Source organism: Rousettus aegyptiacus, unplaced genomic scaffold, assembly GCF_014176215.1.
Source record: "Rousettus aegyptiacus isolate mRouAeg1 unplaced genomic scaffold, mRouAeg1.p scaffold_m13_p_7, whole genome shotgun sequence".
NCBI classification, from domain to species: Eukaryota; Metazoa; Chordata; class Mammalia; order Chiroptera; family Pteropodidae; genus Rousettus; species Rousettus aegyptiacus.
In genome coordinates, this window is record NW_023416310.1 from 44,421,586 (window position 1) to 44,433,983 (window position 12,398).

General features: G+C 36.9%; 1 protein-coding gene and 1 pseudogene across 1 annotated transcript; both read left to right on the forward strand.

The window, feature by feature from the left end:
• Window positions 1-1,625: 1,625 nt before the first annotated feature.
• On the forward strand, window positions 1,626-1,748 carry LOC118606125 (annotated as a pseudogene).
• Window positions 1,749-3,914: 2,166 nt separating this feature from the next.
• GKN1 (gastrokine 1) lies at window positions 3,915-9,849 on the forward strand. The gene is made up of 7 exons (XM_036225053.1): window positions 3,915-3,926; window positions 4,753-4,848; window positions 6,563-6,616; window positions 6,710-6,847; window positions 7,957-8,067; window positions 8,912-9,062; window positions 9,755-9,849. Exons 1-7 carry the CDS (start codon window positions 3,915-3,917, stop codon window positions 9,847-9,849), a joined length of 657 nt encoding a protein of 218 aa, XP_036080946.1.
• The last annotated feature ends 2,549 nt before the right edge of the window (window positions 9,850-12,398 follow it).

The window sequence follows — 12,398 nt, forward strand, 5'->3', positions numbered from 1 at the left end:
CAAAATAAAATTGTCATTCCCTATGGCTAAAGCCCTAGGGAACCTAGGTATTAAAGGCTGGGAACCGCCAGCAGGTCTTTTACTCTACATAGTCTTACCGTTTCATGCTACATACTCTTCTGCTTCCTCACTGTATGTCCACATCAAAGGAAAAGGGTTAACAAAGTCTTTAAACTATAACTCACAGGAACTAAAGAATAGTATATAAACTGAATTCCCCAGAACCTCTGGGGCTTTTCTTCTCCTTTTCTTGTTTTTTTTTTTTTTTTTTTTTTTTTGTCTTTGCTTTTCTCATTCTTTAATAAACTCTTTGTGCTTGTTGAATTCTTTCCAAACTCTCTGCCAGAGGACCTTCTTCTCTCAGTGCGGGGCTTGGTCTCCCTGCCAAATCGGGGAAATTTGCCCTGTCCTGTGCCAGTATGAGCATAGTATACATGGACTGTATCCTATTTGTTCCACGCAAAGGGAGTTCCCACCCAGTTCTACATAACACGGTGTAGGGTCAAGTGAGGCTTTGGGTGTGAGTCCTGGAAGATAAAACGATGATAGGGGTTTGGTTTTTGGCATGGCCCTGCTTCAAGCTCTGTGGCGTGGCAGGGCAGGCCCTGTTTACTTATGGGCTGATTTGCCCCAATACTACCCGAAGTCCTTAGGAGCACGTAATCTCCTGGGACTCCCTTGATGCATCACCATAGCCAATGTAGGGAAGCACTTCTCCATCTGACTCCAAAATTCAGAAACGAATAAATATAATGCATTTTTATTTTCTAACTTGAACATTTCCTTTATGCAATTCTAATTTTTTAAATGGGCCTATTGAGCATCATCTATGTGGCAGCATATTCTAGATTCTATTGAGGTAAGAGCACCAACAAAAAAACATGGACATGTTCTGTCTTTCTCATATGGAAGGCAAGAAACAAAGCAGAGCTCTCAGGGAGAAAGGAAGCAAGAGGCTTGTTCATGCTTCCACACGACTTTTGGCCTTGGATGAGAGACAAGGATTGAGTTTAGGGTCGACCATCCGCCCTACCCTCACCCACCCACACACACTCACAGCCTTATACACACTCACAAACACACATTTATACGTATCACACAAAGTACAAAGGAAGAGGGTCTTCGATTTTTGAAGCCAGTGAAATAACAATATTGTAGAAAGGAGGAATTTCCTCTGTTTGACCCAATAGAAAACTTAAGGCCTAAAGGGCAAAAAAGACAGAAAGAAGGAAGCAGAACAGAATTTGTCTCCTGGTTTCTAGTTCAAATCAGTAGCTCTTAAAATAGATTTCCAAATCCTCAGAGGCAGCATGATTTTTGTTTCTCTAAGAAAGTTTTTCCCCAGAGATGTTCATAGGCATTAAAAAAACTAAATTAATAAAAGAAAAAGGAAAAACAACCAAGGTCTATGGTCATTTAAGTTTAGGGGAATCCGGATAAAACAACGTGATAGATTTCTCCTGTACAGATTTCTTAGTATGTTTGGTATGTGAATGTGAATCATCATTTTCTAAGAGGGGAATTATTGGATCCTGAACTGTATCTCTCTTTCTATCTCTATTTATTCGTCATAGAGCATCTTCCAAACCAGCATTTCACAGGCCCACTGTAGAAATACCAACCTCATCTATGGCCATGCTGCCCTGAACAAGCGCGACCAATCCCTTCTGATCTCGGAAGCTAAGCAGGGTCGGGCCTGGTTAATACTTGGATGAGAGATCACCTAGGAAGACCAGGTGCTATAGGTGTAAAAACTAAAAAAAATTAGGGATCGTAAGATGACAAGTTTCTTGCAATCTGTGAGGTCGACCAAGGGTTGCCTCACCTAAAAAAAAAAAAAAAGAAAAGAAAAGAAATGTTAACCTCAAGTCCTCGGTAAGGTATGACATGCAAAAAAGTATACAAGGTATTGCATCTGTATACTAAAATAACTACTTGTGAGATGGGACATCACTTGTAAAATTCTTAATCTTTTAGCAGGAAATGAAATGGGACATCTCTTGCAAAGTTAATCTTTTTAGTAAACCTAGTTAAGTTTTTTTCCCACCTTTGTAAAAAAGAAAAAAGAAAAGGAAAGACCCCTCCCTCAAATCCTGATAATTGCCCACACTGGTGACTCATCCTCCGGCTATTGATAAGGATCATCTGCCCATTGTTAGCAGAAATGGTGGTAAGTCACACAGGGCCCTTAGAGTCTGAGGGGGGAGAGGACTTTGAGCCAAAGGTCTTTTTTTACTCTTTAAGAAATATATTAACCAAGCCTGTTTCCTTTACTTACATAAGAGTCAAATTAATAATAGAAATTAATACAAATATGATATACATAACGAGTTTGTATCTTCTTTTCCTTGTCTAGAGACTGAGGTGGCACTTCAGTAGGAAACTCAAGACCTCACCCTAAGGTAGAAAGAGAAAGAGCTACATGAAACCCCTGCAGGCAGGGATTACGGCCATTTTCAGCAGGAAGCAGATATTGAAGAAGAGGCCTCTGGTCCCTCAACATCCATACTAATAATAAAGGGGTTCATGGTTCTTAGAAAAGAGCTAGGTGGGGAAAGTTAATTAGGGAGTTTCTGAGTCTGCCTGCAAAGATACTGAGGTCATCCTGTCCTAGAAGGGGTCTGCCCTAATCCTTCCACAATTAAGCAAGCCAGAAGGCATTTTTTAACTCACACAAAGAAACCAGTAGGCAGAGAATTAGGTACCAGTTTAAACCAATCGCTCGCACCTACACAGTGAAGTCCCCAAGGACCTTAAACTCACCTGAGCCTTATTATACCATCATTATAATATAAGGTATATGCCCAGAAGTTCATTGATATCATTATAACAGACTGAATTCTGGGAACAAACATGCACAGAAAACAAAATAATGAATCAATGAGTCTTGTCAATCTTAGTTGTCAATCGAGGAAGCGCACCCCTCTAAGAAAAGTCACCACCCACAGCAAAAAGGAATAAAAACCCTGAAGTCTTTGTTACCAGGCCTTTTGAGCCACATTTCTCTTGCTCACACCCACTTCCACTTCTGGAAGTATATTTTCCCATCTAATAAAACTTTTCTACTGTATCTCAATATCTTACTCAGTTCCTTGTTCAAGACATCAAGAACCTGGACAACACGCCGGGAGAGGACCCCGCTCTCCAGTAACACCTGTGGCTGAGTGTAAAGTCACTGCACTGTCCACTCTTTGAGTCTGCAGTGAGGTGACAGTTCCTATAGCAGAGGAAGACCTCTGTACACATGTCTGCCTCCCACCCCAGGCTTATGGATCTTTTGCAGCTTAAGAATCCGTTTGAAAGAAATTTGTGGACACATTGAAAACATAAGCAAAATCTTACCACTCATACCAACATTTTGAAAGAGATGTTTATAGTGAATCAAGCTTTACAACCATATAACCCCAACTTATGATTCCAATCCATACATAAAAGAATTATCATGGGCTCAAGAAGGTTTCCAAAGGAGAAATTGATAGGTCAGCAATTAATGAGATAAAGTTTTCCCCTTCAACAATTTGATTCACCAGCTTTAGTTTCTAGGAGAAAGCAAGAAAAAAATTAAAACTTTAGTTCACTTCCAAGACTGTTCTGAGCATTTATTTCTTTGTCCAAATGACAATTTCTACTCTGTTTCTGATGAAAACATGTTTTTATTATTTTAACATAATTTCCAAATATTAAATTATCCAGAAAGAAATGGACTGAGATTTCTTTTATAGCTCCAGAAAAAAAATGAAAGTTCACCCTCGGCTAGGAAGAAGATGTAATAGAAGCAGTGGTTTGGGGCTGGGTCCTGAAAAAATGAATAGCAGTTTACCAATTAAAGAAAGGCAAGGGATTGGCGCTCCAGGGTGAGAGAGCCACATGTGCGAAGGATAGGGGCATGGACCATTTCAAATATCCCAGGAACGATGGGAACTCAGGTACAGCTACATGACAGAGAGAGACGGATACAGCTAGGAAGGCTTTGGGAACCTTATTATAAAGAACCCTGGATGCCACCCCAATGGGTTGAAGTTTATCTCATAGGCTGCCAGTGAAAGATTCTAAGCATATTAGAGTCGTACACTAAAATAGAAAAGATTGGTGACTAGAGTGACCGATTACATAACTGTCGTAAAAGTCTAGGTGAGAGGACTTATGGCTATGGCCAGATTTGAGAGGCATTTCTGAGATGAAATGACAAGTTTGGTAACTAACTGGATGTGGTGGTAGGAAGAATGGGCTGAAGACAGCCCTCAAGTTGTCTAATGGGATACATGGTACTATCATCGAGAGGGCTCAGAATTGCAGAAAAGGGGGGGATAGGTTTGGTAGGAGTAGCTAACAGAACATGTTTAGCCTAAGCAAAATCATTACAATGGGTTCAGGTAAAGGTAAGAAGAGGAAATGGTTCCCACATTCTTATAGGAGCTGCTATCTGGAAGGTCCTGTGTGCCCATAGTTTCTCATCTGTAGTCTTGTTTGATTTTAGGGATTATTCCTTTTCTGAATCTCAGTAATATCAATATATAAAATATCCACACCCACAATTCGGTTGGACCAAAAGTTATCATAAATCATATTGAGTTTGTTGTGATATCTTCAGCTTCAACAAATGATGAGTCAGATTAACTCCATGTCAAAGTTCCTTGCTAACCAGGCAGATATTCCAAAAGGCTTCTTGGTACACTGGATTATGACACAGTTATAGGAAATGAAGGAAGATAAGTCTTTGGCTCCACCTGGTCACACCTATTTTGAGCAAAGCCAGTCAAGTACAAATACGAGAAGATTCCTTGTCTGAGTCCATGCCTGCCTTCTCCTCCATTCCACTGCAGCGGTGAAGCCAAGATGAGATTCACAGTGAGTAGATTTTCCCTTTTAAATTTATTATCTTCTAATAGCAGACTGTTAACATTCTGAGCTAAAGGCATCTGTTTCTTAGGACAATATCACTGTAATGGAAAATTTTGTTTTAAAAATCTCTTTTTTTTTTCATGGAATTGTGGCATTTGTAAACTTCTCTATAGATAAGGTTAGTTATACTAGTATTAAACAGCTGTCTGAGCATCTTATACCATGTATCTTTAATAAAATTACTTTCCAGATCTCCTGATTTAAGTCTGGGCAGAAAGCATACAGTCCCTAAGCTCTAGAAAATGCCTTATCTTTCCCCACATTCTTGAATTCCTTTTTTACCAAAACTCCTGAGTATGTTCAGGCAAGATTAAAAAAGTTATCAAAACAATTGAGTGAGAGACTTACTATCACATTCTCTGCTGTCAAATGAATCTCCAAATAAGAACAATTTGCCTTAGACACTTAGACACTGTCCATAGTCATTTATTCATGACAAGGGCTGAAGCATGAAGCTCTTGCAACATCTCACCCGTGGTTCCAGATAAAAAGCTCAGAGTGTAGCAGGTGGACCACAGAATTCTGCCAAAGTAACTTGTGATTACCCATGCATTTCTTATCACAATATGCAAAAGGACTGAAATCAGAAAAATATTTTTATGTTTCAACATAGTAAATACTAAGCTGCTAGTGTAAAATCATTATCTAGAAATTAGTTCTGATAACAATAAAGTTTAAAATAATAAAGGAGGTCAGATCTTGATCTCTCCTAGAACAAGAAATACAACCTTGGCCAATACGAGCTTGGTTAAGTCACTTAAGTGACTTCTGAAGCTCGATTTCCTCATCTGTGAAAGGAATATATTGTAGTAGTAGATCTCAAAAATTTCTTTCATCTTTTTTTAAAAAAAAAAAAAAACTAATTTTTTCTTCCTTCTTAAACTATCAGGAGAAAGATTAAACACGTTTTTAAAATTACCTTGAATCACCAGGTCAGTTCTCAAACCATTTTGTCCCAGGCAAAGGAAATGAGAACGAGTACTCAGAATCAGGCACCCTGCATAAAGCTCTATGTTCTAAAAAGCAATGCCATGTACCTAGTGACAAATGACTAACCCAGGTACCCTGGGACAGCTATTGATTTCCCTTCTGCTAACCACGCTTAACAGCCAGACACTCCATCCTTGGCCTCTCAGCACCAGTATCCAACATCTTACCAATCCATTGCTTTAAAAAAAAATTAAAAATTAAAAGACTACTTTTGCTCTTAGAAGTTCTAGGAATGAAGGAAAGCATTCAGAGCAATCATTTGATCTGGAAATCATTCTTACTTAATTTTCAGATCAAATAGGAAAGTTAATTATTTTCAGATGTGATTTTTTAGAACTTATAACTATTTTCATATCACATGCCATTCATTTTCAATTTTATTTTTCCATTTTTCAATACACTAACACTTCATTAGTTTTTTCATAAGAACTACATTAAAAATCCTAAAATTATATATCACAATAGCATAATATAAGTAATCAACCTACAATTGTACATCATCATTAGAACTGTTTATGATTGAAAAAAATACAAGATCAAAGAAGAACAGACAGACCATTGAACGCAGTGGTAAGGTTAAGAAATACTTGCCATAAGCTTGCATAGAGAAAGAAAAAAGAAGACATTGTTTTGCCATGTGACAGGAAGCCAGTGTTATTTGTGATTTCAGACCGTCTTTGCTGGACTTCTTGGTGTCTTCCTGACTCCTGCCCTTGCCTACTATGTAAGTCTCGCTTTTTAAAGTCTGTTACCAAAATGTATTTGCAAAAAAAAATGATATGATATTAAACCATTATCGATTTCTCATAAATTTCAGAATATCAACATCAACGATAACAACAACAGCGGTGGAAGTGGGCAGCAGTCAGTGAGTGTAAACAATGAACACAACGTGGCCAACGTCGACAACAACAATGGGTGGGACTCCTGGCACATGCTCTGGAATTACAACACTGTAGGTAGCCAGCACACAATCTCCACTCTTTACAGATATGACAGTTCTTTCGCAACGACAGAGAAATTGCCTGCTATTCATAAAAAAAAATTTTTTTAAATAAATTCTAACTGTACATGAGCATAGAGTGCCAATTTTGCTCACCCAGTTTCACCCCCTACATGTAACTACTATTAATAAGTTTCCCACAATCAGTGAAAATTCAAACCAGTAAACAGTAATTAGGATCCACTATGTTCAAGGGATTGCGAAGTTGTAAGACAAATATGAACAGCCTTTTGTTTTGCCTACAGATCCCCTCAGTAACGATAAAAGACCTTCACAATATTACTGCTGCCAAAGCATAGTCTACCTCACTCGATCTTTAAGTTCCTTCTGAAAAGACAGAAACTGACATTTCACCTGTAATTTAAAGGGACCAAAGGAAATGTAAATGATAATATTAATTGGTAAGGGAAACAGAAAAACACTTGATTCTGGCTAGAAGGCCCAACTGTGCAGTTATCAGCTCTGTGTTGAACAAACTTTACACTGTCAAAAAGAATCTTTATTGTTTTAGTTTTATGATCTGATCAATTTAAAAACATGACTCCTTGAAATATTATAAAGATCAAAGAAGATTAAAATGTGATAGTATTTTTTATAATTTTTATTTATTTATTTATTTACTTACTTTTTTTATTATGGTGGCATTGGTTAACGAAATTCAGCAAGTTTCAGGTATACAATTTAGCAGTAAGGCATATATATATATATACATGTGTACTATGTACTACATATATATATATATATATATATATATACATGTATATATATAGTATAATAGTTATTTTAAATTATTTCAGCAAAACAGACATGTAGAGTAATTCTTAACCATGCTGGAACCTGGAGATAAAGCAACAAATTAGACACCGAGTCTCTGCCCTCAGAAGTCTAATCTGACAAATGTTAGCCATAAATGTGATTGCAAAACAGGGCCAGATCCTGCACTTTTATCCCAGTTCCATCGTGACCTCAGAGTTCCAGTTCTCTCCACTGGTAAAATTGTTTTCTGATGAGGAAAGCTCCTTGATGAACATACTTCTCACACTCTACCATCTTCCTAACAGGGCTTTGCTGCAACCAGACTCTTTCACAAGAAAGCATGCATTGTGCACAAAATGAACAAGGATGCCATGCCATCTCTTCAAGCCCTCGATGCACTGGTCAAGGAGAAGAAGGTAAAATAAAAGTCCTTTTATTTTTGTCACAATTGTCCCCTCTTAACCACAGTATGTTGTAGTGTGCAACACACAATGGGAAGAAGAATTGGTTAAGTGCGTGAGGAGAGACAGCTGCCACCACACTCAGATGCTGCGGCTCACGCCTTTCCCTACAGAGGTTTCTCAGAACACCTAGCCTCTACTGTTAGAGGAGCAAAGTTCTCACATCAAGGAGAGCCTTCAGCACTTCTCCAAGGACATTTTTCTGCAAGAGTTGGGTTATGATTATTAGAGTTAGCAAAAATAGAGGATTCCAAGTTAATTTTGAATTTTAGATAAGCAATTGATCATTTTTAGCATAAGCATGTCCTATGCAATATTTGGGACATACTTATACTAAAAAAATGATTTTTTTATCTGAAATTCAAATTTAACTGGGTATCCTGTATTTTATATGGCAACCCCGGTTGGAGTGAGTGGGGAGAAGGGATTCATCATTCTTTAAAACGTTTACCTGAGTTCATATTCATATAACCGATAAATGGGTACCTTTCATTAACAGGGTAGAAAAATAAATAAACTGCATTCCCAGAATTTAGTCAACACATAGTTCGATTTCAGAAATATGAATGAGCAAATGAGGCCAAGGCTTCCAAATAAATTTAGCCTCAGATTTCTGCTTTTATGAGAAGCTGAGGTTTCGAACCAGCTAAATTCCTTGAGACAATGAGAAATTCTGAGATATACATGGTTGTAATTGGTTCTTCATTTTGATTATAGAATTATAACCCTCAATTCAACAAACTGCAGGGATTAGCACTCATTCTCTCTCTTCTTTTTCCCCTGTCTTTTCTATATTCAGCTTCAGGGTAATGATGGACCATGGGGACAACCTCCCAAAAGCCTGGTGTATTCAATCAACCCTGGCCAAGTCAATGACCTGGATAAGTTTGGAGATTCCATTGTTGGCATGTGCAAGGGAATTCCAACATACATGGCTGAAGAGATTCAAGGTGAGTACCCTCCCTATATGCACTCTAAGTTAGTGCTGGTAAAATTGTCAGACTATTCTCAGGCATGTCCACAGAGGATTCCAACTACTTAGAGATGGTAATCAAGGCAACATAGCACTTGTTCCCTGTCAAGCGTTATTCTACGGGGTTTAGATGTGTTAACTCATTTGCTCTTGACATCAATCTTATGTAATAGATTCTATTATTGTTTTCATACTCAAGATGAGAAAACTGAGGCACAAAGAGAAGTCACAGAACCCTTGCTGGGTTCAATCCTAAGCACCTTGGCTCTGGGTCCTGTGTTGTTAAGAATCCTGAAATACTGCCTTTCGAAGGTGAAATTAGAGTACATTTAAGACATAGTCAAAGAAATACATGATAGACTAAATGAAAGCAAAAGGCAATAGAATCTTTTGACTTTTTACAGCTCAATCACTTAATTTCTGAGCATTCAAAGGATAATTTACATAAAAAATGAAGTATCCACCTAGGAACCTAAACTAACAGCAGATTTCAGATCTTTGAATCTATTGATTTAACCTTTATAGCCAGATACCTAGATCTGGAAATTGTTGCAGAATTAGTTTGGAAAATGTATGGGTTCCCCATCTCCCCACTCACTGGTACCCCCTCATCAGAAAAAGAGTTCTTGAAAAGACATTGATACTGGCTTCTTCTTTTCTTTTTATCAGGGGCAAGCTTGATTTTCTACTCAGAAAAGTGCTTTGATGCTAATATACTCTGGATTCTGAACATTTCCTTCTGTGGAGAAACTGTGCAAGCCTGAAAAAGAAAAGTTGTGGGTTTAGTCATCAGAATATTTTATGCAGAAAAACATGAGTTCTAATTGTTTTTTATCATGTCATTCTGAAATGTTCTCTCCTAATTGTGTTTGGTTTCTTTACGTTTCAATAAACCTATTTAGCACTGAAATTAGTTTAACCTAAAATTCCTTACAGTTTCCATTTAGAATGCATAGGATCAAAAGTGCAATTTGGTAGTACCAATTTGTCAAAGTGCTTTAGATTCAACTATTAGTCTATATTCAGGATGTGTCCCTTATAAAGAACCCCTTCAGATGCTTCAGATACTACTAACCACATTTCTGGGAATGGTTCCAAGACCATCCTACTGCTCTGGAAACTGTTCTGTAGTTGACGCGCACAGTGACATTTCAGATCAGCAAAGGCAGAAATCCACTCAAAGTAGCTTAAGCCAGAAAAGGAAAGTTTATTGCAAGGATGTTGGAGTATCTAAAATAATCATAGGGCAACAAAAGCAGCTGATATCAAAGATACTGGAGCCAGGAACTATATTGACACTAAGACTCAAGTCTCCTTCTCTCTCTCTGAAGCCATGTGTTAACTCTACTCTGTTTCTCTCTAAATTCTGCTTTCCTCTTCTTTCCAACTCACAGATGGCTTTTTCTGCAAAGATGGCTGAACCAAAATGTTAGCCTCATCTCCCATGTTTACATGTCTTTCCAGCTTAAGAAGTAACGTCTAATACTATTGAATACTAATTCTAATTTTCCTTCCCACTGTTGTATTCAAGAGTTCATGACCTGCATTCTATAATGGCCAGGAAAGTGAAGTCACATGGAAGCAAAGCACTGGGGTCTCCACTGAAGGAGAAAGACCTCAGAGAAAATAAAGACTTCGAATGTTGTGTATTACAATGTGAATCTATAGTTTACTTTTAAAATTGCTCTCAGGATTTTTTAAAATCCTGGATGCTATAAAACAGCGGTCTCCATACTTTTTGGCACCAGGGACCAGTGCTCCTATAAGAATCTAATGCCTGGTGAGCTGAGCAAGGATTCTAGTGCTGGAGAGCAGCTGCAAATACAGATGAAGCTTCCATGGTCAGTCGCTCGCCTCCTGCTCTGCATCTTGATTCCTATAAGGCCATGGACTGGTACTGGTGAGAGCTCTAGGGGGTTGGGGACCTCTGCTGTAAAAAGACATCTAATTCATTCCCAAGTCTTCAGATGGGATATCCCTAAATAACCCTACCAACAAAATTAAAGACATTAATTACTACCGTTTGAAAAATGTAATAATTACCATCCTAATTAGGAGGAAATTATAATAATTTTCTTTAGCCTGAGACAATTTCATTGTTGTTCACATGAAGTGTACTACCAGTGTAATAGAATTTTCAAAATATTTTAAAGTCATGAGATGTGGAAACCTGTCCAAGACCCATCAAATATCAAGATCTTAGATGCTGCTTTACTGTGAATGAGAAAAAAATAAAATGGTGACTCACAAACTGGATATGACATCAAGGCTGACTTTTGGGATCTGGTAAATCTCATGTTTCATAGAAGAATTATCTAGTCACTATTTCCAGATAAGAAATTATTTTCACTAGGAAAATATAAAGATTCTAGATTATATACACTTACAAAATATATAAAGAAAAAATTGTAAGAATTTCAGGAGAATTTAACAGTCTTGCTATACTAGTTAAAGATTTTTAATATTTATCTTTTAACACTAACTTACAGTTAAAGATATAAAAAGTTTAATACAGTTAACATGCTTATTTTAATGAACATATATAGAACACTGCAGAGTACATATTCTTCCTAAGCACATATGGGACATTTACAAATATTGATCACATGCTGGAGGATAAATCAGATCTAAAAAATTTTTCAAATGATAAAGAACACATTTTTTTGACTTCAGCTTAAGATAGAATAAATATTGCCCTCTGAATAAAAAAAGATCATTCCATTTGTTTTGAAATCAGAAAACAAACTTCAAAATAACACATGAGCCAAAGAAAAATTCATGATGATAAGAAGAATGTATTTTGAACCCTGGAATAATGAAAGCACTTCATAACAAAACCTTGTGAGCAGCATCTATAGTAATTTACAGTCTTGAATGTCTATTTTATAAAAGAATGAAGTCTAAAAATTGAGTTTAGCTTTCAACTTTAAATGTGAGGGCAAGCATTAAATATCAAAAATAAACAGAAAGAAAAAATAATATTGGCAATATCAAAAGTTAATAACATAGAAGATAAATATATAATAGTAAGGTTCAACTAAGTCAAAAACTGGTTCTTGCGGAAAGACAAAAATCAAAAATTGACCAGAAATAAAAAGAGACAAATCACGGCAATGCTAGGGATGAAAAAAAGGATACTAAGCTACAGATGCCACAGATATTAAGATGTTAATAAAATGAAATTATAAATAATTTTGTGACAATAAATTTGAAAGCTTAGGTGAACTGAATTTCTAAAACACTCACTACCCAAACATACTAAAGAAGAAATATAATGCCTTAATAATTCTATAACCAGTAAAGGAATTAGTTC